Source organism: Scomber japonicus, chromosome 2 (genome assembly GCF_027409825.1).
Source record: "Scomber japonicus isolate fScoJap1 chromosome 2, fScoJap1.pri, whole genome shotgun sequence".
In the NCBI taxonomy this organism is placed as follows: domain Eukaryota; kingdom Metazoa; phylum Chordata; class Actinopteri; order Scombriformes; family Scombridae; genus Scomber; species Scomber japonicus.
The window spans coordinates 25,883,396-25,910,603 of record NC_070579.1 but is presented as its reverse complement, the minus strand read 5'-3'; the positions used below and the strand labels follow the sequence as shown (position 1 = coordinate 25,910,603).

Sequence of the window (27,208 nt, the reverse complement as noted above, 5' to 3'; positions counted from 1 at the left end):
GGTGGTGTATCTTTTAAAAAACACACGTGCATTAAGAGTTATTTAACTCTTCCAACCAGCCATTAATAACCAGCTTGTCGACTAGTACATTCACATGCTGGTCATGATTTGTAATAGAAGTTAAGGTCGGGGTCAGAGTGACCTAAGTTGTTGTTTCATTGTGTCTTCGCTCTCTCTTACAGCATGCTATTGATTTTAAACAGTGTTTTTGAACTGTTGAGGATGTGTGTTAGCACAGCAGCGCACTGCAGCATGATGCACTAAAAGAATATTAATGAGGAGGATGGTGTATGTGTGTCTGTCCAAAAAAAAAAGTTTCATACTTTATACCCCTCCTCCCTCTTCATCTAAACCTTTTAGCTGAGAGAAGCTCAGTTGTGTGTGTGTGTGTGTGTGTGTGTGTGTGTGTGTCTGTGTGTGTGTGTGTGTGTGTGTGTGTGTGTGTTTGTGTGTGTGTCTCTGAGTACACTCTAACCTCCAGCTGTAGAGACATGAAGAGCAGACAGGCTGCTGTTTAATAGATTACAAGGGAACATGGCGACCCATCGATCGTATCCCCTACACACACACACTCTCTCTGTCTCTCTCCCAGAATTCAGTGGGGTAGGGTTACAGCAGGAGAAAAAGCTGAAGCACTGCAAAGCCCTGGAGCGTGTGTGTGTGTACGCAAGATTTTATATAGCTTAAGTCAAGGGTAGGATTTGATATTTTACTTTATATCAGAACATTTAAACTGATTTTAATGGATCGTTCTTACAAGTATAGAAAAGCACTGTATGGTAGAAACATGTCTAACTGAAATGCTAAATCATTGTAAGATTAAGATGTGCTGTATGACTTTAATATGTGTTTTAATATTTATTATCCATCACTCTGTTTATTTAAGAGTGTATACATGGATGTTACTTGCTGCTTCCTAAATGCTGTTTATGTAATTTTGCTTTCATAATTTTTAGTTTTGGGTCTGTAGGTTGAACAAAAGGGAGGAGATTTGAAAAAAGTAGCCTCTGGGAAACAATATGGTTAGTTCCAGTCCCAGTTGTAATTTATATTTACCTCTCCTCTACCTGAAGAACAGTTCGTCCTCAGTTCTGAGTTGCAACTGCTTTAAAGAATCAGGAGAACCTACAGTGTGAAAAATGTGAAATCCTCTCCCTAGAGCGAGGTTTGTCCATTCTGGGCTACCATGGAAACATGGTGGTGTAACATGACAGCCTCTTTAGAAGATGACCTGCACCCTATGTAGATGTAAAGGGCTTGATTATAGGTAATGAAAACACAATCATTATTACGGTCAGGTGATTATACACTAATTAAAACATACTTCTAAATATTCTGACACATCCGCTCTGCTAGATCCCCCTACATTGTACACACTTAACCTTTAATCTTTCCTGCTATAAGATTTTATCAGCAGCCAGCGTATTAATTGAATTCTCTTCCAGTTTTCCTAATTTCTTTGCTCTCCTTACTCCTAATTACATTCTTCTCTACTTCCATCTGTCTCTGTCCAAGCTCTGAGGCTGTCGGTTGGCCGCCACTTTGCCGTCTGCTGACTGCCAGTAGAGCACCTTCTTATGTTTTAGCGTGTGGATTAGAGCTGGGCCTCACTCAGGTAGCTTTTTGTGAGCAATTTCATGTACATATATATTTTTTTTAACTGCTCACTTCCTGCCAGATGTGATCATCTCAGATCAGGAGATATCACAGAGAGATGATGTTTCCTGAGTTCAGTCATCGTCTTAAAGCGGATATCCATCAAGAGTTTCTGTAGATGACGTTTCAGTTTCTGCAGCTGTTGTGTATTATTTGTTTGTTAAGCTGTTGTTAGGCTAGTTTCTTTGACACCACAGAAACCAAAACCTAAAAAGAGTAGGAAGTCGCTGTACTGTGCTATATTACTACATCTTTACTGTAGTTCCACACTGCAAAAAATAACTTCCACTACTTTTTAATTTCTCCTCATTTAAACAACACAATAATGTTTTTTCATTATGCATGAAATCTACTGCGGTAATGATTAGGCTGCAATTATTATTTTCATTCTACATTAATTTGTCAGTTATTTTCTCAGTTAGTCACTTTGTTTATAAAATGATGAAAATGATCAGTTTCCCAAAGCCCCAACGTGATATCCTCAAATGTCTTGTTTTGTCCCAACCTACCTAAAAATATTCAGTTTGTCACAGAAACCACAAAATATTCAGTTGAGAAGCTGGAAACAGAGAATTTGGACATTTTTAGTTGCAGATTAGTTTTCTGTCAAATGATCAATCAGCTAATTGTTGCAGCTCTATTAATGTTTCATATTAACTGCTTAGCTAAAATCATGATATGTTTTTTTTTAATCAAATTCAAACTTATTAAGTATCATTTACTGCAGTTTTATTTACAAGCACATCAGCCATAAAACATTGCAGTGGTGTTTAAGAGGTGATCTCCGTGCTCCTCAGGACTGTGCGCAGGCGTTTAAATTCAGTGTCTTGATCATGTTTATCTGGTGGATCGACAGTGAAGATAATGAGGGCTGAAGAACTGCAGAGACACTGTGAGGAATAAAGAGCAGCAGCTACTTGTCCTGAATAGTAAATGGATTATGTTGCTGTGAATGTTGGATGACTGTCAGTGTTTCACTGCAGAGAGCTTCATGAAACGTGGAGCTGTTTTTTTGGAAAAGAAAAAAACTGAAACAGAATAAAATGATACATTTACCTCACAACACTTTGTCTATCATGGTAAAATGTTGTCTGATTCATTGGACAGGAAACACTGTGGTGTTCTGCCGTTATCGCTGTTTAATTAGAAATGGGTCAAGTAAAGTAGATCAGTGGTGTGTTGTTGAAGGAATCAGCTGTTCTGTTTTCTGTATCTCTTGTAGTAACAGATGAAGGCAGAGATAATCAGGATCACTGAGCTTATTTATAGGATAGTACATTGTTTTGGTTGCTAACTCACATTGCTCATGTAGCACATTAAGCTAGCCTCTCTCAATCTGAGAAAATTACGTGTTACTAGTTATAAGCTGAGTGTGGAAGTTCATTCCTGAGCTTAGCAACAGTAGTTTGACTTCAGGTCGACGTCTTCATCAGGGATTTGCTGCGTTGTCATGGAGATAGAATAGTTTTCATCACCTCAGCTCAGTATGAGCAAACTCCAGAGGCTGAAAAAAGCTAAAAAAATGGACTTAGATTTGAGCTCTTTTTTCTCAAATTAGTTGCCAGCAATTTGAGGGAGCATTATTTATTTAAAAACCATTTCTTTAAAAAAAAAAAAAGAAAAGAAATTGTGCTGCAAAACAAAGACAGAAAAAATTAGAAAAAAACTAGATGGACATGTGTTCAACAGGACAAAAGACGTGCTGGATGGTGTGATGAGATGAAAACATCACTGCATGGAAAAAAAACGCAGCCTTAATTGAAACGAGGCCACAGAGGATTCAAGGAAAAAACCACAAACAAGTCATTCAGCTAAAACGTTTAATGTAGCATTATTTTTGCCAAAATGTGATGTGTCGTCATGCAGCGAGGCGCTGCTTTGGCCAATGACATATGTGCACACATTCTAGTATGTCGTTTTTTTAATGTTGACACCTATTTTTACATGGTAGAGTATTTTAAACTACTGAACTGAGTTTTGGAGTCTAATAAGCCCTCAGAGTCTCACTTTGTCACTTAAACAAGATTTTTCCTGGATTGTACATCATCTGACTTGTACCTGAAACAACACCCCAGTACCAGCACAGCCTTTTAACACAGGGCTCTTCGTTCTGAATGCATGGTAACAGTCGGAGTGTGACACAGCAGAATTTGTCTCACAGGAACATGGTTTCCCACTGCGACCTGGGTAGCTGAGTTTGTGCCAAGTATAGCTCAGTGTCTCCTGATCTCTGAACTCTATTCTGTGTCTCTCTGGGCTTGTGGTTCTTGATCAATACTATTTTGGCTTCATCAGCCCATCTGTCCTATACTTGTAGGCCATACAGTTGATCCAGATCCTATTTTTATGTCCATGTTGATTAATAATTAATGGTGAAATATGTTTGCTGACTCCTTCAGTGTCTGTGTGGCCTGTCGTCACACTGCTGGATTCTCACACTCGAGGCTCATGCCGGCCAGCTCAGTGAAATGTGTCTCTGTTTAGACGACAAAATCATTTAATCTGCTCTCGGGGGGGCGTCACGGCTCCGCTGACTGTGCATGTTTATGTCTTCGTCGCTTTGAGCGAGGGACGGGCAAAGGGTGTGACAAATCACATCCGTTAATGTTGTCATGGTCTAAGTGTGAATGTGATTTATTCCCAGTTGGTTAATTTCCAAGTTCTTTTCAAAAAAGGTTCATCACAGGGTTACAGTTCCCCTCTGCAGTGAGGGTTATTTTAAGAAAATGATGATTCAACAGAGGTGATGAGGCCAGCTGTGTTAGCCACCATTTTCTAAACTTGTGCACTCTTTCTTTTCCAGCTGAAACTTGAAGACCGATCTATCGTCATCCGAGACATCGTGCGACGGAACAATTCTAACGTAAGTGAAGTCCTCGGCCTGCATCTTTATCTCTTTCTTCTTTTCACTTCACCTCTTCAATCTGTTGTGCTCTTTGTCAGTCATATCACTATTCAACGCTCTGTTCCATCTGCTGCATGGGATATGACTGGAATATTATTACAGGTTGACACTTACAAAGCAGTAAAAGGAGACTCTCTGTTTTAAAGCAGCCCCTGATTATGAATACAACATTGCATTTTAATGAGACTGTCTTCTGGTTGAAATTCAGTGTGTTCTTGTTCACACACCATCAAACCAGTGAAGCTCGCAGCCAAAGGAGCCAGATGTTTGAACCTCTGTTTGTTGTACTTACAGGACAACCAGTGTGGCATTGTGACTAACATCGACATCGAGTGTGCGGTGAAACTGGTGGGAACAAATTGCGTACTATATCCAGTTAACAGCAAAGACCTGCAGCACATCTGGGTAAGAGAGCATATCACTGCAGTGTTGAAATCAGGATACACAATATATCCAATAATGACCTGAACCCACAAAGAAGCTATTTTAGAAATGGAACTTGCTCAACTTATCCCCTGTAGCGTGTCACAGTGAATTACAAATGACGCAGCCTCTGTTACAGCTCACAGCGTCCCGGCTAGCATGTCAGAATATTTTAGCCTTCTCTCATCTAGTTTGACACCATCTGTGTTTTGTTTCTTAACATATACACTCACAGCTTTAAAAGCACTCGCTTTCAACCGACTGGTAAGAAAAAGTGACGATGTGAGTAGTGAGTGAGACCAGGATCACATTCATTCATATAATCATGATTAAATACTGTATGTAAACTGATAGAAAAATTAAATACAAGACTGAGGCTGAAACCAAGTCCAAAAGTCAAAGTTGCTTTTATTCTTGCAAGAAGGAGCAAATCAACAGATCCACCGCTACCAACAGCGGACAGAGAATGCTCAGAGGGCAGTTCTCTGAGTACAAGCTTTATACCTAACAAAAGTAACAAATCATCTTTATCAACAAGTGTTATCGGTGCGCCAGGTGGTAGTCTGTTTTCCCTCTGGAGGCCATTCCGCGCCGTGTCTCCCACCACTACTGCGACCTTCACATTCTCTTAGTCAAAACGGTTCATAACACATGATGGAAATTTACTGCAACAAAGAGCAAGTATCAACTTCTTGGCCTTCTAGCACTGTGGCCTCTTACAATCACAAGCACAATAACTCTACTCTAAAAGTGTGGAATGCAAAGTATAACGCATACATTTTGAATCATTAATAGGGTCATAAGAATAGTCATGCTAATTATTCTAACACATACTAATATAATGCATAAAAGTACAATCACCAATAAGCTAGATATAATGCTGCAACTGATAATGCAAATGTAAGAATGAATATAAGACTATAAGGTATTACTGGTTATAGGAATGCAAAATGAATATAAGAGATTTGTATTTTCCCATCATAAACTCACTGTCGGCGTCACATAACAAATCAGGATCCAGCTTGTAGTCTTTCCAGGTCACAGCAAACATTTATACTATAACTGTATACACAGTACTAAAACATACTGTGTAGTCTGTTATCAGCATTACAGCAAACATACATTAAATAAAATAATATAAATACATGAATTTCTCTGATATCACAACCAATACTATTAATTACTTAATGAATATTCTATGTGATTCAAAATGTGTAAAGATGATGAAAATACAGCTTTTTATTGTATGGTCTGACATTCAGTATATGTAAGAAATGTGTTTTATTGTTTTATTATTTATTGTTCCAGTATGTTAAGGATAATCTAATGTTCAATGAATTACATACATTGTGTGTTTCAAGGAAAATGAGTCATTGATGTCATGTTAAAGGATAAGTCTAGAGATACTGTAGTCTGGTTCTTTTTATCAGCAAATACAATGAAAAAAAACCCCCACAATCTACCATTGGCTGATCCTACTAATTTGCATTATGTATTTGCTTCATGGGAAGAAATGAATATATTCTTTTAACAGGATTGGTGTGAATAATTGGTAAACATCTGTAACTCTGTACCAGATAAACAGACTGCAGTACAATGTCTCAGTGATCCAGAGTGTTTTGAATGTGTAGCTCTGGCAGCTTTGGTGCATCAGAGTTCTTTACACAATGATACTGACCCACAAGCTGTGACAAAAGAAAGTCCCTTTCTAATGTGTGTGTAGAAGAGAAAGACTTTATTTCAATGTGAAGTTGACAGCTATCCTGTTGTCACTGTGTTGTTTCTAGTCTTTTATGTACGGTGACTACATCGCCTATGACTTCTGGCTGGGGAAAGTGTACGACCTGACTAATCACATCATCCTCAAGCTCTCCAATGGAGCCAGGTAGACTCTTTGTGTGTGTGTGGGTGTGTGTGACATACTGTGACCATGTGGTAGCCTGTCTGTTTCTGCATGCTGGCACAGAGCCATCAGTGCCAAAGCCAGTGAATGTCAACCTCCCGTCTCTCACCTCCCTCCAGGTGCTCCATGAGTGTGGAAGACGGTGCCAAGCTTTACGACGTCTGTCCACATGTCAGCGATTCGGTACGTAACTATCACCGCTTATCTGTCACCTCTGGTATGTTTGCTTTCTTTGTTCTCTGCTCCTGCAAGTTGAACAGAACAGCTGTGTCACATCAGCTCTGAAAAAGTTAAAACCAACATGATTTCTTTGGCTGTACATGGATCTTTTTTTTGTTCTGTTTTTTGTTCTTAAAAAAAAAAAACTAAATTTCTCTCATTCCAGCTTCTTAAATGTGAGTATTTTTGGTTTCAACAGATTGATAATTAAAGTAAATGTTGTCAGTCCTAGTTCTCAACTTAATTGACTGATTTAAAATGAACAGATAAAATATTTGCATACAGACAACCTGGACTCAGTTTTAAAATCCATCCAAAGTTCATGCTGCAGATTGTTTCATGCAGCAGGTGCAGAAAACCTGAAAGCTTTCAATCTCAGTTCTGTTCAGACTTTAGGAACAAAGAATCACAAAAATATCCTGAGAACGGAGATTGTAATTTGCATATTTCAAGTTAAGTCAGTAAAACTTTTGCCAAGAATGGATTCGTAAATACATACACATACTTAAAGTGTACATAAAGCAGGGCAGTTCAGTTCTGAGTATAATACACAGTGGTGAGTAAGACCCACAGTTTGTAAGGGGTCTCGGAGCCCCATGCTACACACTGTCCAGTATGTGAAGACGGTGAGCAAAGACATGTACAACTCATTACCATAATCAGTGACTGGTAAAAAGGTGTAGTTTATCTAGTTTTGTTTCACATGAAAAGAAAAAAAGCAAGATAGCAGCTTTAAAAACCTGAGGTATTTAAATGTTATCATCCAGCTTTAGACTCAAAAGGTTGGACATTTAAATGTTTATTGGTCTCATTTGTATGAAAACAAAGAGGATAAAGTGAAATTGTTACAGTTGTACATATTGAAGTTAACTCAGTCCTCAGTTCTCATATTAAACCCTTGTTATTGCGTTTTGTTTTTTTCAGGGTCTGTTCTTCGATGAGGCGTATGGTTTCTACCCAGGCCAGGTCCTGATTGGTCCGGCCAAAGTCTTCTCTAACGTACAGTGGCTGTCAGGGGTCAAACCTGTGCTCAGCAGGAAGTGCAAGTTCAGGGTGGTGGTAGAAGAGGTAAAATGACAGAAGTCCTTTCCTCTTCACAAATAACACAGATCTTCAGTCATCAGTGTGAGAGAATGCATTCGGTCATTGTATCAATTTATTCATCTAGCTTTCATTTATCACTTCCAGCTGTAATAGGAGAGTTCTTATGAACGGCGACTGACGTACACTTTGAATGGTTCAGTCCCTTCTATCTAAAGCAGTTGTGGTAGAATTAGGTGAGATGGGTGGAACGTAGATTAATCACAAACTAACAAAGCCCTTAGTGAAACACATTACTCTTATTAGTGTTAATTAAACCACTACATCACTTTATCTTTTCTTTTAAACATCTTTCAGTTTCTAGCTCCTCAAGCTCTGCAGTACACAAAGTGCTCCTCTGTTTTTCTCTTTTCTACTAACTATTGGATTTATATACTTGATTAAATTGGGTTTACGTGTAATTATGTATCTTAAATTGTTTAATTGGTTTCCATGGTGTCATGCTTTCCTCAGGTAAAGGTGGTTGAACTGAAGGTGACGTGGATCACCAAGAGCTACTCTCCCAAAGGCTCTGACAGCGTCTATCCACCTCCCTCCACCATCACACAGGAGAATCTCTGCAGGTCGGTGCTGTTATCCACCCACGTGCTCTCACCTCATTCACAAATATGTACTTCTTTCTTACAACTGTTGTCGTGATTTTTTTTCAAGTCATCTTATAAAGCAGTTATTGTTGTGTTTTTACACTGCTCCTCCTACAGATCAGCTTTGTGTGTAAGACTGAGTCACAAAAAAATACAGATCAAATCCAAACTGACACTGGGTAACATTACTCTCCTGGTTGGGTTTAGGGTGAGGCGTCTAGGCTACTATGACCACACCCAAAGGCAGCTCGGAGAGAGGGCTCTATACATCTTCCCTGCCAAGGGGGACGCCACACGCATCACATGTGAAGGACCAGAGGGTGCCCCTGTCCTGCCAGAGGACCCTGTGGCCAGAAGGGTGTGGATAAATAACATATTTAATTGTGCTCTTGTATGAGAAAGGCTTTATTTCTTTATCTATTAACTGTTGTAAATGTTCCTTTTGGACTATATTGACACTTAAAATCACCAGTTTCAGACAGAACATATACACAGGAAATGATATTAAGAGAATATTGACCTCGATTGTTGGACACCCCCGTGGTATTACAGTACATGTGAATTGCTCATTCTCAAACTCTCACTTTGTGTGTCTGTGTCTGTGTGTGTCTCCTGCAGTTGAAAAGAATGTTCAAGAAGGATTCAGGAAAGAAGACGGAGAACGCAGATACACAAGGTGCCAGACAACTCTACAGGGAAAATGCAGAATTCAGAGGAACTCAGAGTTCACCCACACGTCTCTGTGTCTCTTTGTCGCCTCTTTGTCGCCTCTGACATGAACTTCGCAAGACTGCTGTTGAAGAATCTCACTCATCTAAAAATAGAGATGTGCGAATGAGAAGGCAGATGTGCAACTAGGAATTTTAAGTCTGACTAATTTATCATCTGGGACAATGCCATCAGGCAACTTTATTTTACTGCAGGGCACCCCAGTGGCCTAATGGTCAATGTGCAAACCATATAACTGCAATGTCCCCATCTCAATTCCTGGCCATGGAGCCTGCATTGCATGTCACCCCCCTCTCTCTCTTCTGTTCTGTTTCCTTTCTCACTGTACTGATTCTCAAAATTTAGTAAATCTTCAAAAAGCTTTAGCTTACTAAATGTAAGAACGTGCACTTCAAACATCCTGAAAATACGTCTTGAGGATTATAATTCAATCATGGCTGACACATGATCACATGATCATAAAGAGGAGTGTGCTATTGATGTGTGATCATGAATTATTCATCGGATTTTTAAAACTATCCATGCATGCTTCTCCTTACCATATACTGTTCATAATCTTTATTGTTGACACTTTTTTATTTTTTTCTGCTTTTTACAGCAGAAAAAAATAAAAAGTGTCAACAATAAAGATTATGAACAGTGTATAAATGAATGCATGTTGTCAAAAACATGATCATTTCCTTTATCAAACAGGCCATTAGTCAGTTTCTACTATTCACAGTAAGACAGGAGAGAGAACGAGTGCAGATGAATGAGTTTTAAATGAATATTAAATCTGAATTGAGCATAAAATAAATTCTCCCTCTCATCTCTCTCTCACAAACATACTAATAGTGCTTATTGATTGATCATTGTCAGAAAAATGAGCATCATTTTTTGCTGACTTCTTCCCTGATGTAACTGCAAACTAAATGTCTCAACGCAAAGCAGTGGCAGGATGATTTAATGTTCCTGTGAGACATCAGGCAGAGTTCTCCACAAATGGGACTCAGCACAGAGAAAATAGACTAAATGGAAATTGTGCTGAAGAGCAGCTCACTTCACCAGATAGATATACTTGTTTGCATGATCCAGTAAAGTAGATGATAACTGTGTTTCTCTCAGACCATCACAAAATGAAACATCAAGTACTTGGACTGTGAGATATCTTTTTCTTTCTTTTCTTTTCTTTTTTTTTTACAGTTTTAGCAGAACGATCGATAAGTATTTTTCTTTTCAGTGACACTCTATTCTGAAGTCTGAATGATTCAGGATGTCTGAATTATTTATTATATACAATTTCATTTCACCTCTTATTTTTAAATCCTAAAGCATCCTCTTCTGTTTTTATCTCTAACCAGGCGAGCACAAATCAGAGCAGACAGACTCATCTCATCCCAACAACAATGGGCCTGTGTCAGCCGTGCAGAACACTCCCGACTCCCAAAACATTGACACCTCTGCCGAACACGGGGAGCAGGACGCTGACGACGAGGCAGCAGAGGACACTGACGACACCAGGTCTGTAACATTTAGTGTGGTGGTCACTGTGGATGAATGGTGTTGACACATTTGTGTGTACGCATGTGTCACTTGAAAATTCTGTCACAATTATATTAACACTGCTAGTAGAGTGTAATGATGTCTCCTTTTTGTGAAATCTTTTACTGTATGTAGACTAACTTTGAACAGCTGGCTTTAGTACAATAGCTTTCTAAAGCAGATAGTTTTAGGACCATTGTCTAGTTGCTGCGGACAGGTCTACAGTGTTTGGATTTTGAGAGAAGTCAAATGACCCCTCTACACCAGGCTTTCAGCAGTCTGTGCTAATTCATCTGTATGTTATTCATCAGGCAAAATGACTTGCAGTTTAAGTTTAATAACATTAGCTTTTCATTGTTGATTTACTAGTTTTATTTTTATTATAAATGATGCCTGATCTGATTATTTGTTTAATGGGGAGAGAGGCAGGAACAAACAAACAAACAGTATTGAGTTTATGTTTAATTAATTTTTCTTAATCATTTTTTACTGAAATATGGGGTATAATTAGATAGGAGAATTATCCCCTAGATATTAAATATTGAAATACATTTTGTCAGTTTGGCAAACAAAGGCTGAGGCTTGGATTTTAAAAGTTACAGTCTGAGCCTGTTCAGTCCCAAAAGTAACCCTAAAGCTGAATCAGCATCTTTTTAAACACAACCCCGACAAAATGTGAACCTTGAAATCGTCATAAATGTGGTATTTGTTGCAGGTTTATTGTTACTGCATGTCATTGTTTTACTGTTTCTTCCTGTGTTTGCAAAAATATCTGGCAGTCCATCATTTAGTGCAGTTCAGTCTTAACACACTAAAACTAAGGAGCTCAAATCTGTAACATTGTGGATGAATAACCTGTGACTGTAACTTGGTTGCAGCTCTCTCACATCATCGGCGAGCTCCACGGCTTCCTCTCAGAGTGGCGGTCTGGGAACGAACCGCAAGAAGAGCATCCCGCTCTCAATCCGCAACCTTAAGAGGAAGCACAAGAAGAAGAGGACCAAGTTCTCCCGCGAGTTCAAGCCTGGTGACCGGTGAGTTAACAGCAGGCAACACACCAGCACACAAAACTTCCACTTTGTCCTGTTCTACTCTTCATTTCTTTGTTTTCTCAACATGTTTTTACCATATATACAACAATTTACCACCATTGCCTTTTGTGTCTTTTTGCTTACTGTATCCTCTTTAGTTATACCTGTATTTCAATATTTCTATATTCACCTCACCTTTTAAAGTAGGAACCTCTCTTATAAAATCCTCATAGAGGTAACCCACGCTTACAGATACCTCATTGCAGAACATTACAATCCTTACAGGACATTTATAGAGTCTTTACTCACTATTATAAATCCAAAAGCTCTGGAGGGCGTGACACTCAGCCTGAAGTTACATATGGTCAAAGCTTTTATTTTCTCACCTTTTCCTTCACCTGCAGATATGGTGGGCTGCTGGGGTAATATCTGTAAACCAGTACTCCGTATTCTGATCCATTATTCGACATAACTGTCTTTGATATTTCATGTTGGCTGAATGTTTCTGTCATAGCAGCAATGACTGTGTTGGCTTAGGCAACATTAAAGAGTGCTACTTCAATGTAGTATGAGAAATAATTGACTACAAGAAGGAGAGGATTTTCTCCCAGAAGAATAAGTCTGTACTGACCCGTTGTCATGGTCCCTCTTGCTCCAGAGGTCAGAACTGGCTCTCTCAGCTGACTGATGTGTACAGACAGTCCTGACCACCAGATAGACTGGTGGGCCCCCTCCCCTTGCACTTGACAGTACCTTGGTGACCAATGCGGACGTTATGGAGGATTTTGTCTCTCATGCATTGGGGCATCACAGATGGAGCCCTCCAGACAAGGTGAAGCTTTCTCTTTCAGGCCAGTACGGCCCCAGCTCTGGTGAGAGGACTCGTTTTTCAGGCCACTCAGTCTCACAGTAGTTGAGCTTTGCACACACGGGGTCATCTTTGATTCTCCTGAATCTCTTTCAGTCTTTGAACGACTGCATCCACGAACACTTTGACATCTGCCTCATCCTTCTCTGCTTGTGTGAACACGTGTTTCACAGGGGCCCTTGAATAATGCATCTGCTGTTATTAAGCAGTGACTGGGCACATGCACAATGTTAAAACGTGAACTTTGACTGCCGCAGTGCTCTCAGAGGGAACTCATCTAGTCCCTTGGTACTCAGCAGTTGCACTAATGGTTTGTGAGTTGTCTCTAACTTGAACTTCATTCCCAGGAGATTGGAAAACAGATGCCCACGTAGCTTCTTTGTTACTGTATAATATCTTTGGGTCTTGAACAGGCCTCTGGAGATGAACACAGTCAGCTTCTAATATAGTCCATATGACTACATACCATATCTCAGCTTTAATCCCCTGTCACAGAACAGATAGGTGTGATGATGGTGCTTCATACGCATTTAGTAACCCTTCCTGCTGCTCTGGCAGGACATAGATGTCAAAATTAGACCAATGACATCATGTGTTTTACTGACTGGTTAAACAAACATTTTCCCTTATTGAAAATCTGACAACAGTTTGTTTGTCTGTCGCTCCAACCTCTATCTTGTTTGTCAAAGGGCTCATCGTGTACAGTGTCAATCTGACAGACAGTGACACTGGAGCCTGACAGCACCAACACACAGTAAGTCTTTCAGACTACTGATGGTGTCATATCCTCAATCACACACACACACACACACACACACACACACACACACACACACACACACACATCCTCAGCTTACATAACGCTGCACACAGTCATTCTTGCATTTCTACAGTAAACACACAATCTGCACAATTTCTGTTCTTTTGCTTACAAATAAAATTAAAGGTTTTCAAAAAGCTAAAATGCATTTCACATTCAATTATGAGATATTTTAGTTTTGATCTGCATTGTTCTTTTGACCTCTGTGTTTTTGGTGGAGTGATGTCTGATGCTGAGAGAGGCAGAAAACTAGAATTCAAATCAAAAGTGCTTATTACCCAATTGAATCAGTTGCCTTACATGAATGGTTTTCCTGACTGTGTATTGGACAGATTTCAAATGTACATTCCTTTTCTCTAATATTAAATAATAACAAAGGCATCAGTTTGAGGCTAGGTGAAATGATTTGTACACTTAAATGACAGGACAACTATAAAAACATAGTTTCCTGTCTGATGCATTGTGTTAATCAATACAAATACATTTCTTTAGTAGCTTTTTCATTTTCCACCAGTTTGGTTTTGATTGATGCTCCAGCAACAGTTTGCTCGCTGAGGTAAAGGAACAAACGATCGAAGGAGCCGGATAGCAGCGAAGCATGAAAACAATGATGGGAGGAAGGATTCAGAACAAGAGGAAAGAAAGAATGAGGGTCAGAATTGAAGTCCCAACATGCCGAGGAGGGAGACATATGTAGTGGTTGAGTGAAGATATATGAGGAGCAAATGTCAGAATGGCAAAAATGTCCCTCTGTGGTTATCCTCTTCTTTTGTGATCAGTGAAATGTAGCTAACCAAGAAAAAAATGGTCCTCAATAATAAAAATGCAAAACAGTTTTAAAAAACTTTTAACTTTTGGCCTCTAAACTCTACACTGAAACAGAGAAAACTTTTTTGCTGCTCCTTGAGACATATTTGTGAATTTTTTTAGGCTTTATGAAAAAAGAAACATGTGACTTGACTCTATGTGTGTGTGTGTGTGTGTGTGTGTGTGTGTGTGTGCTTTTGTGCAGGGTTGCAGTGGAAGTTGTGTCCACAAAGACCACGGCCGATGTGATGTGGAAGGACGGACGAGTAGAGAAAGGGATCCGATCAAATGACCTTATCCCCATCCAGCACCTCGACAGCCACGAGTTTTGTCCAGGGGACTTTGTAGTAGACAAACGACGTGAGGAAAATCAATTGAATTTTATTTTTATTTTTTTTTAATGATTCTGTTTTTGTTGTATTATTTCACTTTGTTCCATTGTACTGTTTTAGACCAGGAAAGATGCAGCATGTGTTCGATTTCTGTCCCTGCAGACTGTAATGAGGTGTTTTTATTTAGGCCACTCAGCAACCTAGTGCTATAGTATCTAGGTCATTTGCTGAAACTATACCAAGTTTGTGTCGGTCAGTAAAAGTGGACTGAAAATACACAGATTTATGCGGATGCTCTTTCAGGCATTTTCTTCATACACATTTTTTATTGCTTTAAATCATTGCATGTAGAGGTTTCTGGTGTTGTATTTTGTGTTCTCGGTTTTGTTCTCTTATCTGTACATGTATGTGTTTGTGTGCTCAATTCAGCCCAAGCCCTCCAGGACCCAGGGGTGTATGGTGTGATCCAGTCTGGCGATCACAAGGGCAGAACATGTGTTGTTAAATGGATCAAACTGAACTCCTCCAGTGACGACGTGGAGGTCAGTCAGGAAAGCAAGAGAACAATGAAATACTGGATGTGTGTGTGTGTGTTAGTGTGTGAGAGAGAAAAATAAAAAATAAGACAGTACTATTATACTATTATTAGGGAGGAATGGGCCTTAAATTCATGTAGGGAGAGCAGTTTTCTGGTAGCCATAGCAACTTGACTAGCAGATTTTATGTAGCGATACCTGCTTGAAATGTAATGAGCCTGAGCTTCTTTTATTTTTTTGGTTTTATCCAGGTTATCGGTATAGAGGAGGATGTCAGCGTGTACGATATCTCGGATCACCCAGACTTCCACTTCCGTACCACCGATATTGTCATCAGAATATGGAACTCGGAGAACGGACAGAACGAATGCGAAAATGAGGTGAGAACAATTTTGAAAACCTGTCTTTCTCCTGTCTGTCATGTATAAGCTGTCAAGTCCTTTACATTGAGGATTTTCATGTGCCTCACTTGTATCATATGGTCACATGTAATATTTTGCGACTTATCTGCTGTGTTTTACGGTAACTACGGTAATGTAGACACAGTCATGCTAGTTTTGTTTAGGACATTTAACTTTTTCTCTGTGCCATCTTCAGGCCAAAAATGTCAAGTTTGCCTATGAACTGTTTCATAATCCAACTAGCAGATTATATATAGGCACAGATTGTTCTGATTGTAATGATCTCATGGCTTTTCCTTCAGGGGAATGTTTAGGGAAAAAGCAAATTTATTTTTTTCTACTCCTGGTAAGGCTTTAAGAATATCAGTCATCAGTTTCTTCTCTTCATCCAACTGTATTTAACTGTGGTGTAAAAAGACATTGCAGCCTTTGTTGTTTTGTTTTTGTTTTTATATAATAGCCTCAAACATTTTATCGTGGGTTGTTGGTTGTTGGTCTGCCCACAGACGTCGGTAGGCCAGGTATCCAGGGTGGATGTGAGCAGCAAAGTGGAGGTGGTGTGGGCGGACAACTCCATGACTATCGTCCTGCCACAGGTAAAAGTTTTCTTTGATGAAACAACCTAATTTTTGATATTACAAAGCAAGCGTTTGGATTTACATTTGGAGCTGAACAGTGGCTGATAATCTTTGTATAATCACACACACACAGCACCTCTACAACGTGGAGTCTGAGATCGAGGAGACCGACTATGACTCGGTGGAGGAGACGAGCAGCGTCCTGTCCACTGAGGAGTGGGAGGATGAGAGCGACAGCTGGGAGACGGACAATGGTGTCACCACTGAGGATGACAGCCACATCAACAATGCAGATGTCGCTGACACTGTGACCCCGACCCCCACACCCACTGGCACCACCATGTTCATCATCCCACCTCAAGACGGCAACAAAGCAGGGGTCACCAGCCCCACTAAAGCAGTATCTGGAGAGGAGGGGGAAGCGTCTGTGGCTGCCGCTAGTCCTACTGCTGGAGGAGGTGGGGAGCTGAGCTTTTGCAATATTTATAATATTGTTCATTTCACTTCCTGTTGTTTGTTAATAAAGCTTTACAGGATTGTCTGGTAGTCTGTCTCTTTAGGCTGCAACATTTCATATACACATATATTTACTAAGTGAGATACAGTAGAATTTGAGCTGGAATAGTGTTGCCAAAGCAGATTTGTGGTTCTATGTGTTCAGATTGTGAAACGCTAGACCATCCAGGCAACAGTGTCATCTCCTTGAGTAACAGTTATTGTTGCCATGCTTCACTGTGATTGGCTCAGCTGTTTCCAAGCTATGAGACCAGAGATATGACTGACTGAGAGGGAAGTTATTAATCACCACATGCTATGATCTATATTCACCTTCACACAGCCCCTTTGACACTTGGCACTGCTGCTCATACATGAACCAAAATATCAGTTGCTCTTGGAAACACCCACACAAGATCTATCATTGTGTGCTTTTGCAAAATGGAAGAATGGATGAAAGAAGAAAGTTTGAAGAGAAAACAATAAAGTGATATAAGTATGGTAGAAGTACTTGCTATAGTTTATAATTGCCTTAAAATGTAGCTTGACATGTGAAGTGAGCATTTTGTTTTGATCAGACTGATTTACATGGTTGTTTGACGTGTCTCTAATTTAACGTTTTGCTCAGGAACCACTCCAGGAGGAGCTGTCAATGGAGCGGAGAAGCCCTGTAAAGATGGCGCCTCTCGAGGCTTCAGGGAGTTGAAAGAGGCCTTGAAGATCCTGGAGAGCCTTAAGAACATGACTGTGGAGCAGCTCTGGACCGGCGGCTCTCCAACATCCCCGACCTCTGCCGAACCCGCTTCCACAACTCATGTAGCAAGTTCAGTGACGCCCACGGCCCCCGAGAAACCGACCAAGGAGAAACGCTTCCTAGACGACATCAAGAAGCTACAGGAGAACCTGAGGAAGACGCTGGATAACGTGGCCATCGTGGAGGAGGAGAAGATGGAGGCTGTGGTGGAAGCAGGAGGGGGTGCAGGAGCAGGAACGGAGGTACGTCTTAAATAAATCCTCAACATGGCATCAGCCGTTACCATGAGTGAGCTCAGTGATTCTCAATAGTTGATGTATCTTGTCATTGATTGTGTCTTTTATGCTGGTCTTGCTGTTCAGGTCGAGAGAGTCGGAGAGGAGAAGCCTCAGCAGGAGCCACAGACACCAGTGAGTGGACAAGAATGGCCCAGCGAGTTTCTCAGCGACACGCCTGTACTGTGCCAACAGAGCGGTGGCAAACCTGGCGTCACCTTCACCAGTGCCAAGGGAGAGGTGTTCTCTGTGCTGGAGTGGGCACCAGGTGAGAAATAGGGATGTATATGTACAGCTCTTTCTCTTCATCTTCCCCTCTGTTCCTCCATTCCTTCATGTTATCTCTCTTTATCGATTTTTCCTTCTTTGAACCTTCCATTTGTTTTTCCTTTCCTCTCTTCGCTGTCTTCTCCTTCTTTGAAAGTCTTTTGTCAGTCTGTGTTATCTACTTTAATTGAATGAATTAAAACACAATCAACTAAACCAGATAAGTCATTGAACTATGCTCACAGGGTCTTATGTATATTACCAGATAATTTTCTTCAACACTTCATTATCATGACTGACAGCAGCTGCCTCCCGTTTCCATTCAGTAATCAAACTCGTCCACAGACCTCACACATCCTTCAACACAATGAATTCTCTGACCATTCATGTCAAGTTGTTTGTAAAATTGAGTTTCTCTCCGTATTGCAATTCAATCAACATCTCTCTCTGCTGCAGACACACACTCTTTTAAGAAAATGGAGTTTCAGCCGGCAGAGGCCAAGAAGTTCTTCAGCACAGTGAGGAAGGAAATGGCTCTGCTAGCGACATCACTGCCAGACGGCATCATGGTCAAAACCTTTGAAGATCGCATGGTGGGTTTCCAGTTATTAATATGACATTATTAATAATAATGTCCTTGATGTTTAAGAAAAGAAAAAGGATTTATGGGAAATGTATTCATATTCAAATGTATTAATATATTACCCTGTTTACTCTTCTGTCAACAGGGCTTTACTTGATTATAATGTACATCTTGATCTTTCTCATTTCACATTTCTATATCTTTCTCCGATATAGGACCTGTTCTCAGCTCTGATCAAAGGGCCGACTCGTACACCCTACGAGGACGGTCTCTTCCTGTTTGACATCCAGCTGCCCAACATCTACCCAGCTGTGCCACCTCTGTTTCGCTACCTGTCTCAGTGCAGCGGCCGCCTCAATCCCAACCTCTACGACAACGGGAAGGTGTGCGTGAGTCTGCTGGGCACTTGGATCGGCAAGGTGAGTGTTTTGCAGGTTAATGTGTGTACAGAAGTGACACTGACTTGACAGCTTTCAGTTCATGTGGACAAATGTGTCTTTTTAACTTTAGTTTTACATTTTTGGTTGTTGACTTCTAATCAAAGCAACATTGCTGAAGTGTGACACCTACCTGAACCAGTTTGTACCCATTATTTTCAACCAGATTGAATTAGTCTTAGTTACAAGTCCAGTATTGAAAGACGTAAAAAAAAAAGAACCCCTCACACATTCAGTGTTTATTTGCATCAGTTAAGTTTTTCTTGTGTTTTTGTGTTTAAAAAAAAATTAATGACAGTAACTAATTGAAGATTGAATAGTTGTATGTGGCACATATTGTAACTGTGTATATATGATTGACTTACTAATTGAAACAATTAGTTAATCAATAAGTTGATAAACAGAAAATGAATGCAGCTGAGGATTTGCTGCTTTTCTCTGTTCTTACATCATTATACTGTCTCTTCTTTGTGGTCTTGAACTGTTGGTTGGATAAAACTAGATATAGATAGGCAATGTTTTTTTTTCTTTTTAAAGACTAAACAGTAAATCCATTAATCAAAATATAAAAAGTGTTAATATAAAGTAAGCAGAAAGTACACCGCATTACTTGTTATAAACTGTGTAGTATTTATACATTATGGTTTTGCTCATTAGTATCCTTTTGTTGACAGAGCAATGCACATGTGACCATGAATCTATGTTTGGACTATAACTCATAAGCGTGCCTTGCTGCTTCAGGGAGGTCTCCCATAGCACCAGCAGCACATTCAGTTCATTAAGCAATCTGCAGTTCAATCACACCTCCATTTTCCTGTTGTTCTCAAAACGTTGTGCTGAATTGTTGTTTTGTGTTATTGTGATCCACAGGGCACTGAGAGGTGGACCAGCAAGTCCAGTCTGCTGCAAGTCCTCATCTCCATACAAGGTCAGTTAACTCTCTCTCTCACACACACGCACACGCCTCCATTACCCTTCTCTTCTCTGCGGCACAAAATGTTTTATTCATGTGTTCATTTGCTCAGAAGCGCAGAGTCTCACACAGTCATTCAGCTAAATGCATCTGCCTCACAGACAGACGTTACACTTTCATAAAAGTTATCTGCTATCTGGCCGACATATTCAGCCCAGATTTGAATTCACTTATATTATCAGATTCTCGCATGTAAAATGTGTCTTTTAAACCGTGCACCGTGCTGGATTCACTCAGGTTCATGTTCTTCATCTGCCGACCAGATTTGGTTCAAATCCCCTTCAGCACACGGTCACACAGTTTAATAACGACTCTGAACATACCGCTACTATCTGTTCACACGGTTGGTTTTAAATTGACTCCTCTGGCATCAATCTCATACGACAGAAAGTGAATGTTTAATCTATTGAATCAACAGGAAAAGAAAAAGAAGATCAACATTTTGTTTTTAATGATATAATACCTGAAATAAGGGATACAAATCAGACAGTGTGCAGGAACAGAACAACAGCCTACCTAACCAAGCAGAGCTCAGTGGCTGTAACACTAAGTAAAATAAAAGCAGATTCAGTCCTTTGATCATAAACATGGCATTTATAATTTATGGACAGAAAAAACTTCAAACCTGGATAATTTAATAGTATAAAACCACTCTGTGTATGTGGATCATAGAAGATAAAACACACTTGCTGCATCATGTAGACTCATGTCATTTAATGTCTGACTCACACTGGACACACTGAAAACAGGAAAAGTAGTTTGTCAGCAGTAACCAGGATGTGTCCGTCCGTGGCGCTAATGTGCAAATATTGCAGATTTTCTGGAGCAGTGAGGTAGATAAACAGGACAGTGGCACGACACTTCAACCCTCGATGACGTGCTTCTCTATGCATCATCTCTTGCATTGCCCTTAATATAATTGTTAACCACAGATGAACTTCTACAACTCTGACTTGTGTGCGATCGGGATGATTAGAGTGGTTGTAGATTAGAGTGTCATCAACATATTGTTTAATCACTATTAGTGCAAAAACAACAAGCATCGCACTGAACCTTTATGGTCCCTAAATGCAAGCAAAGTTAACTGTGAACCTTTGATACTACCCTAAAATCTACTTAGTTTTAAGAATGTGTGATGTCAGTGTGGTGGAAAGACCCCAGGCCAGTTTTTAAGTTCAGTTATTACTGACTTAAAACACTGAAACTGGCTTCACAACCTGTATCTTGACTTTTGTTTCTTCTGTCTTGGTTTAACAGGTTTTCATGTATATTAGCCTGGCTTTGATAATAAACTGCATGTATGTTTTCTGCAGGCCTTATCCTCGTCAATGAGCCTTACTACAATGAGGCTGGCTTCGACAGTGACCGAGGCCTACAGGAGGGATATGAGAACAGTCGCTGCTACAATGAGATGGCCCTGATCAAGATGGTCCAGTCTATGACACAGCTCCTCCAGAATCCCGTGGACGTTTTCAAACAGGAGATCCAGGAGCACTTTATTTTGAACGGCTGGCGGCTCGTCCACCGCCTGGATGTGTGGCTTGAATTGAACGATGCTGCTGAGAGGAGTCACGCAGCACACGTGTCCTCCAGGCCTCACCACTCGAAGGAGCGACCTTCATCTGTGGAGCCTTTGGATGAGCAGCTGCCTCTAGGATCAGTGTCAGTGGCCCACAGCAGCCCCTGTAAGCCTGGGGAGGAGGGGGTCACAGGAGCAGTTGTCACCAGTATTATGGAGGAGGAGCTGGAGGATTCAGGGCTGAGCCCCTCAACTACAGCGGCCTCTCAGCAGGAGCTGAGCCAGAACTCAGACTGCGACAGCACCCAGGGAAACACCTCTCTGAGTGGTGAAAATAAGGGCTCTGGTTCTGTCGTCCGCAGTGGGACGTCAGAATCAGGTTCTGCCACAGTTGGGGCAGGAGGGACGGGCTCCACAGGAAGCCAGCCAGTGGTGCGACCAAAGAAACGGAGAAAGAGCTACCGGAGTTTCCTCCCAGAGGGCAGTGGCTACCCGGACATCGGCTTTCCGCTCTTCCCGCTCTCTAAAGGGTTTGTGAAGAGTGTTCGAGGTGTGCTGCAGCAGTACCGAGCTGCGCTGGCCACCGCTGCCATCCCCGATCACATAGAGGACAAGTAAGTGCCTCCTCACCCGCTCCCCAACACACCCCTGCACTGTTCCCTTCGCTTTTCCTCCTCTTCTACCTTTTCATCTGCCTCAAGCTGTAGAGGAGGATCCATTACTTGTCTGGCGGGGGCTACGACTTTAATTCTTCTGTACGCCTGTTCAGAGCTGCACTGTGCCCCCAGCACTGCCCCCAGTTTTGCTCTTTGCCTCCATTTCTAAGTCTTTACTGCCCCCGCTGCCCCAACTCCACAACGCTTTGCCTTCCCCCCCCCCCAAAATTCCTCTCGATCAAACCATGACAGCAGGAGAGAGCAGCACCTTTCCATCAGGAGAGTTAGCAAGTCCTGGTTTGGATGCGACCTGATAATGTGTTTGTTCTCCTTCAGTTACCCTGCAGATATGTGCGACGGATAAAGAACGGTGGACCTCACACCCTCTGTCACGCAGAAACGCTCATCTCTCATGGACGCTTCACGCAGGTAAACACACAGAGCTTCTCCTGGAGGCAGATTCTCTCTTGAGTGGCCAAGTGATGTGGATGCAAAAAAGGAATGAATGACATGAAAAATCAGTGCCATGAATCCTCCTCCACCTCCCTCATCCACATAGCAGCCTCCATCATATGGGCGGGGATTTCCTGGATCACCACCGCCATCTCAATCAGGCTGAAAAACGTCACGCAGACTGGTGATTTTCGCTATATTTCAGACGAGTTCAAAGATGGCTGGGTTCCACTGAAAAAACTGCAAAGCCGAGCTTTCCTGACTGCTGGGTCAACTGCGGCTATCTGTAGCACTACTGATACACTTGCTGTACCATCCTGCACTACAACAAACACACGGACAATCTGGTCTTGTGACGTCGTATGAATAAATATGCCGACCAGAAGGACTCTTTAAATAGAAATCACTGGTTGTACGCTTTCTGCCAAATTCTCTTTTTTCCACAAAAACACACTCACACAAATATTCAAGTAGAACGTACTGAATGTCAGTAAAACTGCCAACCACGACAGCTTCGCCACTTCTTCCACGACACTTGCTGGTATTTCCCATCGCCAATCACTCACAACCGAACCACGCAGCAAAACATCGAGTGACAAAGTTTACACACGGATCACCTCTGGAGGTCACACGGCTGGAGCTGATTTGGTGTATTAGAAGCCAGTCAGGTGGCGTCACGTGAAGCTTCACAAAGCCGTCGCCTCCAATGTACAAAAGTTTAAAAATCGCTCTCTGAGGAAGTTAGCAAAGTCGGTGGTGTTTCGATGCGTTTAGACGTCATTACGCTCAGAGGCTGAAATTTAGGTTTCAGACTGGAATTTTACCCACAATGCTCCACTCCTCCCTCCAGGCTTCACTCGGTGGGCGACGGAGGTGAATCCACATCACTGCAAATGACACAATTTAAAGAATTAAATAGTGAAAAAAAAAACGACAAAAAAAAAAAGATACCTGCATCCATTCCGTCATCTCATGTCAACATGTTGCCTTACTTGAATTGTTCTTAATGATCTCAGACCATCGTGTATAGAGCTGCTTGTGTCACGCTTTAGACATTAACCCACACAGGCCTAAACACACACTAGAAGACCACTAAAGACCACTAAAGCCGCGCGCTCCAGTGTTTTTCCTCCAATAGTGCAGATTTTAATCATCAGTCTCTCACACCGCGGCCATTGCTGTATTCCTTTTCTTCAAATTGCACGTGCAGAGTTTAATCACATTACAAACCACAGCAAGTGTGACGCTGAAGATTTGTTGATTATAATTATGATTGATTTATTATTTTCTATTATTCTGTGTTTTTGTTTTTTGTTTTTGTTTTTCCTGATTCCAGCTCCTTATCCCACGAAGATGTCTGGTATTTTACTTGAACAAAGAACTTTGACGCTGAAGAGTGTTTCTGAATGAGAGCACATTGTGCCATTGTGAAACTATGAGTGATGGGAGAGGATAAAAACCATGAGCCAAAAGTTGCTGCGTTTTAAAGAGACTTAAAAAAAAACAAAAAGAGGTCATGAATGAGGGTATTTTGTTTTGTCTTCCAGCCCCCCTCCCCCCCTCCCAAAATCCCCACTATCCACTCCTAAACTGGCATTCCTGTACCAGATGTGGCAATCAGGCTTCCATGACATTTTGTCCTCTTCCTGGATTTTACTTCATTTATTTCACTGCCTTTAATGCTACAGAGGAAGATGTGTCGTCTTCTTCACTGGCTGCTGTAGCTGTAGCATGTAGCCTTGTCTGCTTTCTTGTCTTTCTTTCTTTTTTTCTGCCCCCCTCTCCCCCTTCCCTCCCCCATCCCACATGCTGCTGTTTGTAAAATGTCACCGTCTCAATTCTCGGAGGAGTGTGTTTTTTTTCCACCTTTTCTCCTAATATTCAGAAAAAAGTAAGGGCCAAAGAGTGACAGTGTTTTGGAAAGTACACACACACACACACACACACACACACACACACACACACACACACACACACACACACACACACACACACACAGCTCCACCAAGAATTGAGAGGTGACTTTATTGCCCCGTTTTTCAGCCTCCTTTGTTAACACTCGCAGAAACAGAAAATGTGAAGCTATCTCGCTAGATCTGGAAGCAAAGTCCGGCAGGATATTAAGCACATGATGCTATGTACAATTTTCTGTGTATGTGTGTATATTATTCAGATTCAAACCATTATTATTATTATTATTATTATTATTATTATGATATCATTATTATTATTATTACTGCGAGAAGTTTGTTTTACAGCCAAAGCATGTAACATGTTGCTTTAAGCCTTTTGAATGGGCTACACACAAGACTTGACTGTATGATGTCTACATTTCCACAGTGGCCTGTTATTGATATATTAAAAAAAAAGAACTAATAAAGTTATGATTTGTAGCCTGATTCCCTCTGTACAGACATCATGACTATGTTGAAATCTATAAATACAAACGGTATATATTTAACACAAACTTAAGTTCTAACGAGTCACGTGGACGCTTGGAGCAAACAGTATATGAACAAAATACTAAGTGTGTATTGTACTTATGGTTTCATTTTTTATTGGTTAACATTTGTTGCGTTAAGACAACTGTATAGTGATGTATTAAACTTTGCAAGCAGTACCATAGTAACATTGTGGCTTTTTAATTATTTGGATCCCTATATTAGCTGTTGTGTGAACTGCAATGAAAAAAAAAACAGATTTCAAAAGCAGCTGATGATGTCAGAAAGCACACAGGCTGTTTCTCATCATTCATTTTATTTTTTCGATCAAAAACACTAATAATAGAAAATTACAGACATTTGTCTAATGGAAAAATAGATATATATCTCTTTGAATACAGAATCATTCAATCTTCAGTGTGCCAGAAGAAAATTAAAAACAACGACGGCAACAGTTGAGGAGCAGCAGGTAAAGACTTAAAATCAACAGTCGGAGTCTCTCCTTTTGTACATCGGGTCCTTCATCATCTGAGACTTTTATTAGTCTGATCAAACTGGGACAAGCCCGACTGACCCTCATTTGGATTTCCAATGACACTGATTCACACACAGAAATTGGATTCTGTTTTTGAAGGCTGTCTCTCCAATTTCTTCTCTTCTCCCCCACAAGCAATAAAGAAGTTATTTATTGATTCATATTGATGATGAGGTCGCACCATGGCGATAGAGATGCATATTCACAGAAAAGCACAGTGCCAGAATAACATTAATTACACAGAATATCATATTTCTTAACATAATGACAGATGCTTTATATTTTCATACCAAAATATTTTGACGGAAACTTCAGTTTGGTCGATGTTGCCCATTTCTTCCAAGCACATTCAAGTTTTTAAAAAAGAAATGGTGGTGTGAAATGATAAACGAGTGAGCGCACCGCCGTGTTCAAGCCACCAGGGGGCAGCACAGTCAAGGCACATCAAACGGAAAAGGACCACTGCATCACTCACAGGCAAACTGACTATGTATAGAAAGAAACCAATGAAAGTGGTCTGAGCTCGCATCAAATAAGCTGAGCAGTGGTTCCCAACCTGCAGGCCAAAGAAAAATGTTTCTGCTGCACAAAGTTATGTATATTTTTTCTCCTGAATTACTGGATCATTTTACATCTCAGGGGTTTTAAAATCTCTTCTGACCACCACTCAGTGATATTTGCAACCTGCGAATCATAAATTAACATAATGGATTTGTTTTAAGGGATCACAGGTCAAAAAGGTTGGGAACCGCTGCGTTGGATATATGTCCATTTTTTAAACAGTCGAGTGCCTGACCTCAAGTTGTGCTGCTTCAGACCAAAAACCGCAGTGAAAAAATGAAATAAGCGTGTCTTCAAGTACTGTTTCCATCTTATGTACTTTTCACTCTTCCGCTGAATTCCTGTTGCAGAGTCACTCATGAGTAAACGTTTCAACTAAAGAAGCCCATGTGTAACTTAAACCTCCTTCGTCCCTTCAAGGCTGTAAAAACGGACGTTGGCAACAAACGTACTTTGTCCAAATGTTGACAGAATGTGCAAAGACATGAACAGAGGAGTATTTCTTTAAAGGAAATACATTTAGGTGTTTTCTTATTTAATTGAACAGTGTCAATCGTAGTCATGGCATGATGGTTAAAGCATTTTTACTGTTTTATTACTTTCAAAATCCCACCTTTCTGGTTGTTCTACATACTTAAAATGACCAAAAAGACCTCACCCTCCACTTTCTCAGCTGCTGTGTGTGTTGATGTTGCAGGTATGAAACACACCCTTCCTCTCACAGTGTCAGGACTGTCTGCTAATCTCTTGTAGTGAGGAGGAGGAAGAAAGGCACCCTGACAGGAAACACAATGCTGCCTACCTCATGCAGCATTTACAAGTCAATACCACCCCCCCCCCCTCCC

General features: G+C 40.8%; 1 protein-coding gene across 1 annotated transcript in view; it reads left to right on the top strand.

Moving 5' to 3' along the window:
* ube2o (ubiquitin-conjugating enzyme E2O) overlaps window positions 1-22,677 on the top strand; it is a 41,454-nt gene extending 18,777 nt beyond the window's left edge. The window contains exons 2-22 of the mRNA XM_053337164.1: window positions 4,460-4,519; window positions 4,856-4,966; window positions 6,772-6,869; window positions 7,007-7,070; window positions 8,031-8,174; window positions 8,661-8,770; window positions 8,999-9,149; window positions 9,410-9,467; window positions 10,861-11,020; window positions 11,920-12,075; window positions 14,773-14,927; window positions 15,329-15,441; window positions 15,687-15,815; window positions 16,343-16,432; window positions 16,548-16,872; window positions 17,538-17,905; window positions 18,026-18,206; window positions 18,662-18,798; window positions 19,004-19,207; window positions 20,096-20,153; window positions 21,512-22,677. Of these exons, the coding sequence (XP_053193139.1) occupies window positions 4,460-4,519; window positions 4,856-4,966; window positions 6,772-6,869; window positions 7,007-7,070; window positions 8,031-8,174; window positions 8,661-8,770; window positions 8,999-9,149; window positions 9,410-9,467; window positions 10,861-11,020; window positions 11,920-12,075; window positions 14,773-14,927; window positions 15,329-15,441; window positions 15,687-15,815; window positions 16,343-16,432; window positions 16,548-16,872; window positions 17,538-17,905; window positions 18,026-18,206; window positions 18,662-18,798; window positions 19,004-19,207; window positions 20,096-20,153; window positions 21,512-22,335 (3,696 nt within the window). The 3' untranslated portion in view covers window positions 22,336-22,677. The remainder of the gene's footprint in view (window positions 1-4,459; window positions 4,520-4,855; window positions 4,967-6,771; window positions 6,870-7,006; window positions 7,071-8,030; window positions 8,175-8,660; window positions 8,771-8,998; window positions 9,150-9,409; window positions 9,468-10,860; window positions 11,021-11,919; window positions 12,076-14,772; window positions 14,928-15,328; window positions 15,442-15,686; window positions 15,816-16,342; window positions 16,433-16,547; window positions 16,873-17,537; window positions 17,906-18,025; window positions 18,207-18,661; window positions 18,799-19,003; window positions 19,208-20,095; window positions 20,154-21,511) is intronic.
* The last annotated feature ends 4,531 nt before the right edge of the window (window positions 22,678-27,208 follow it).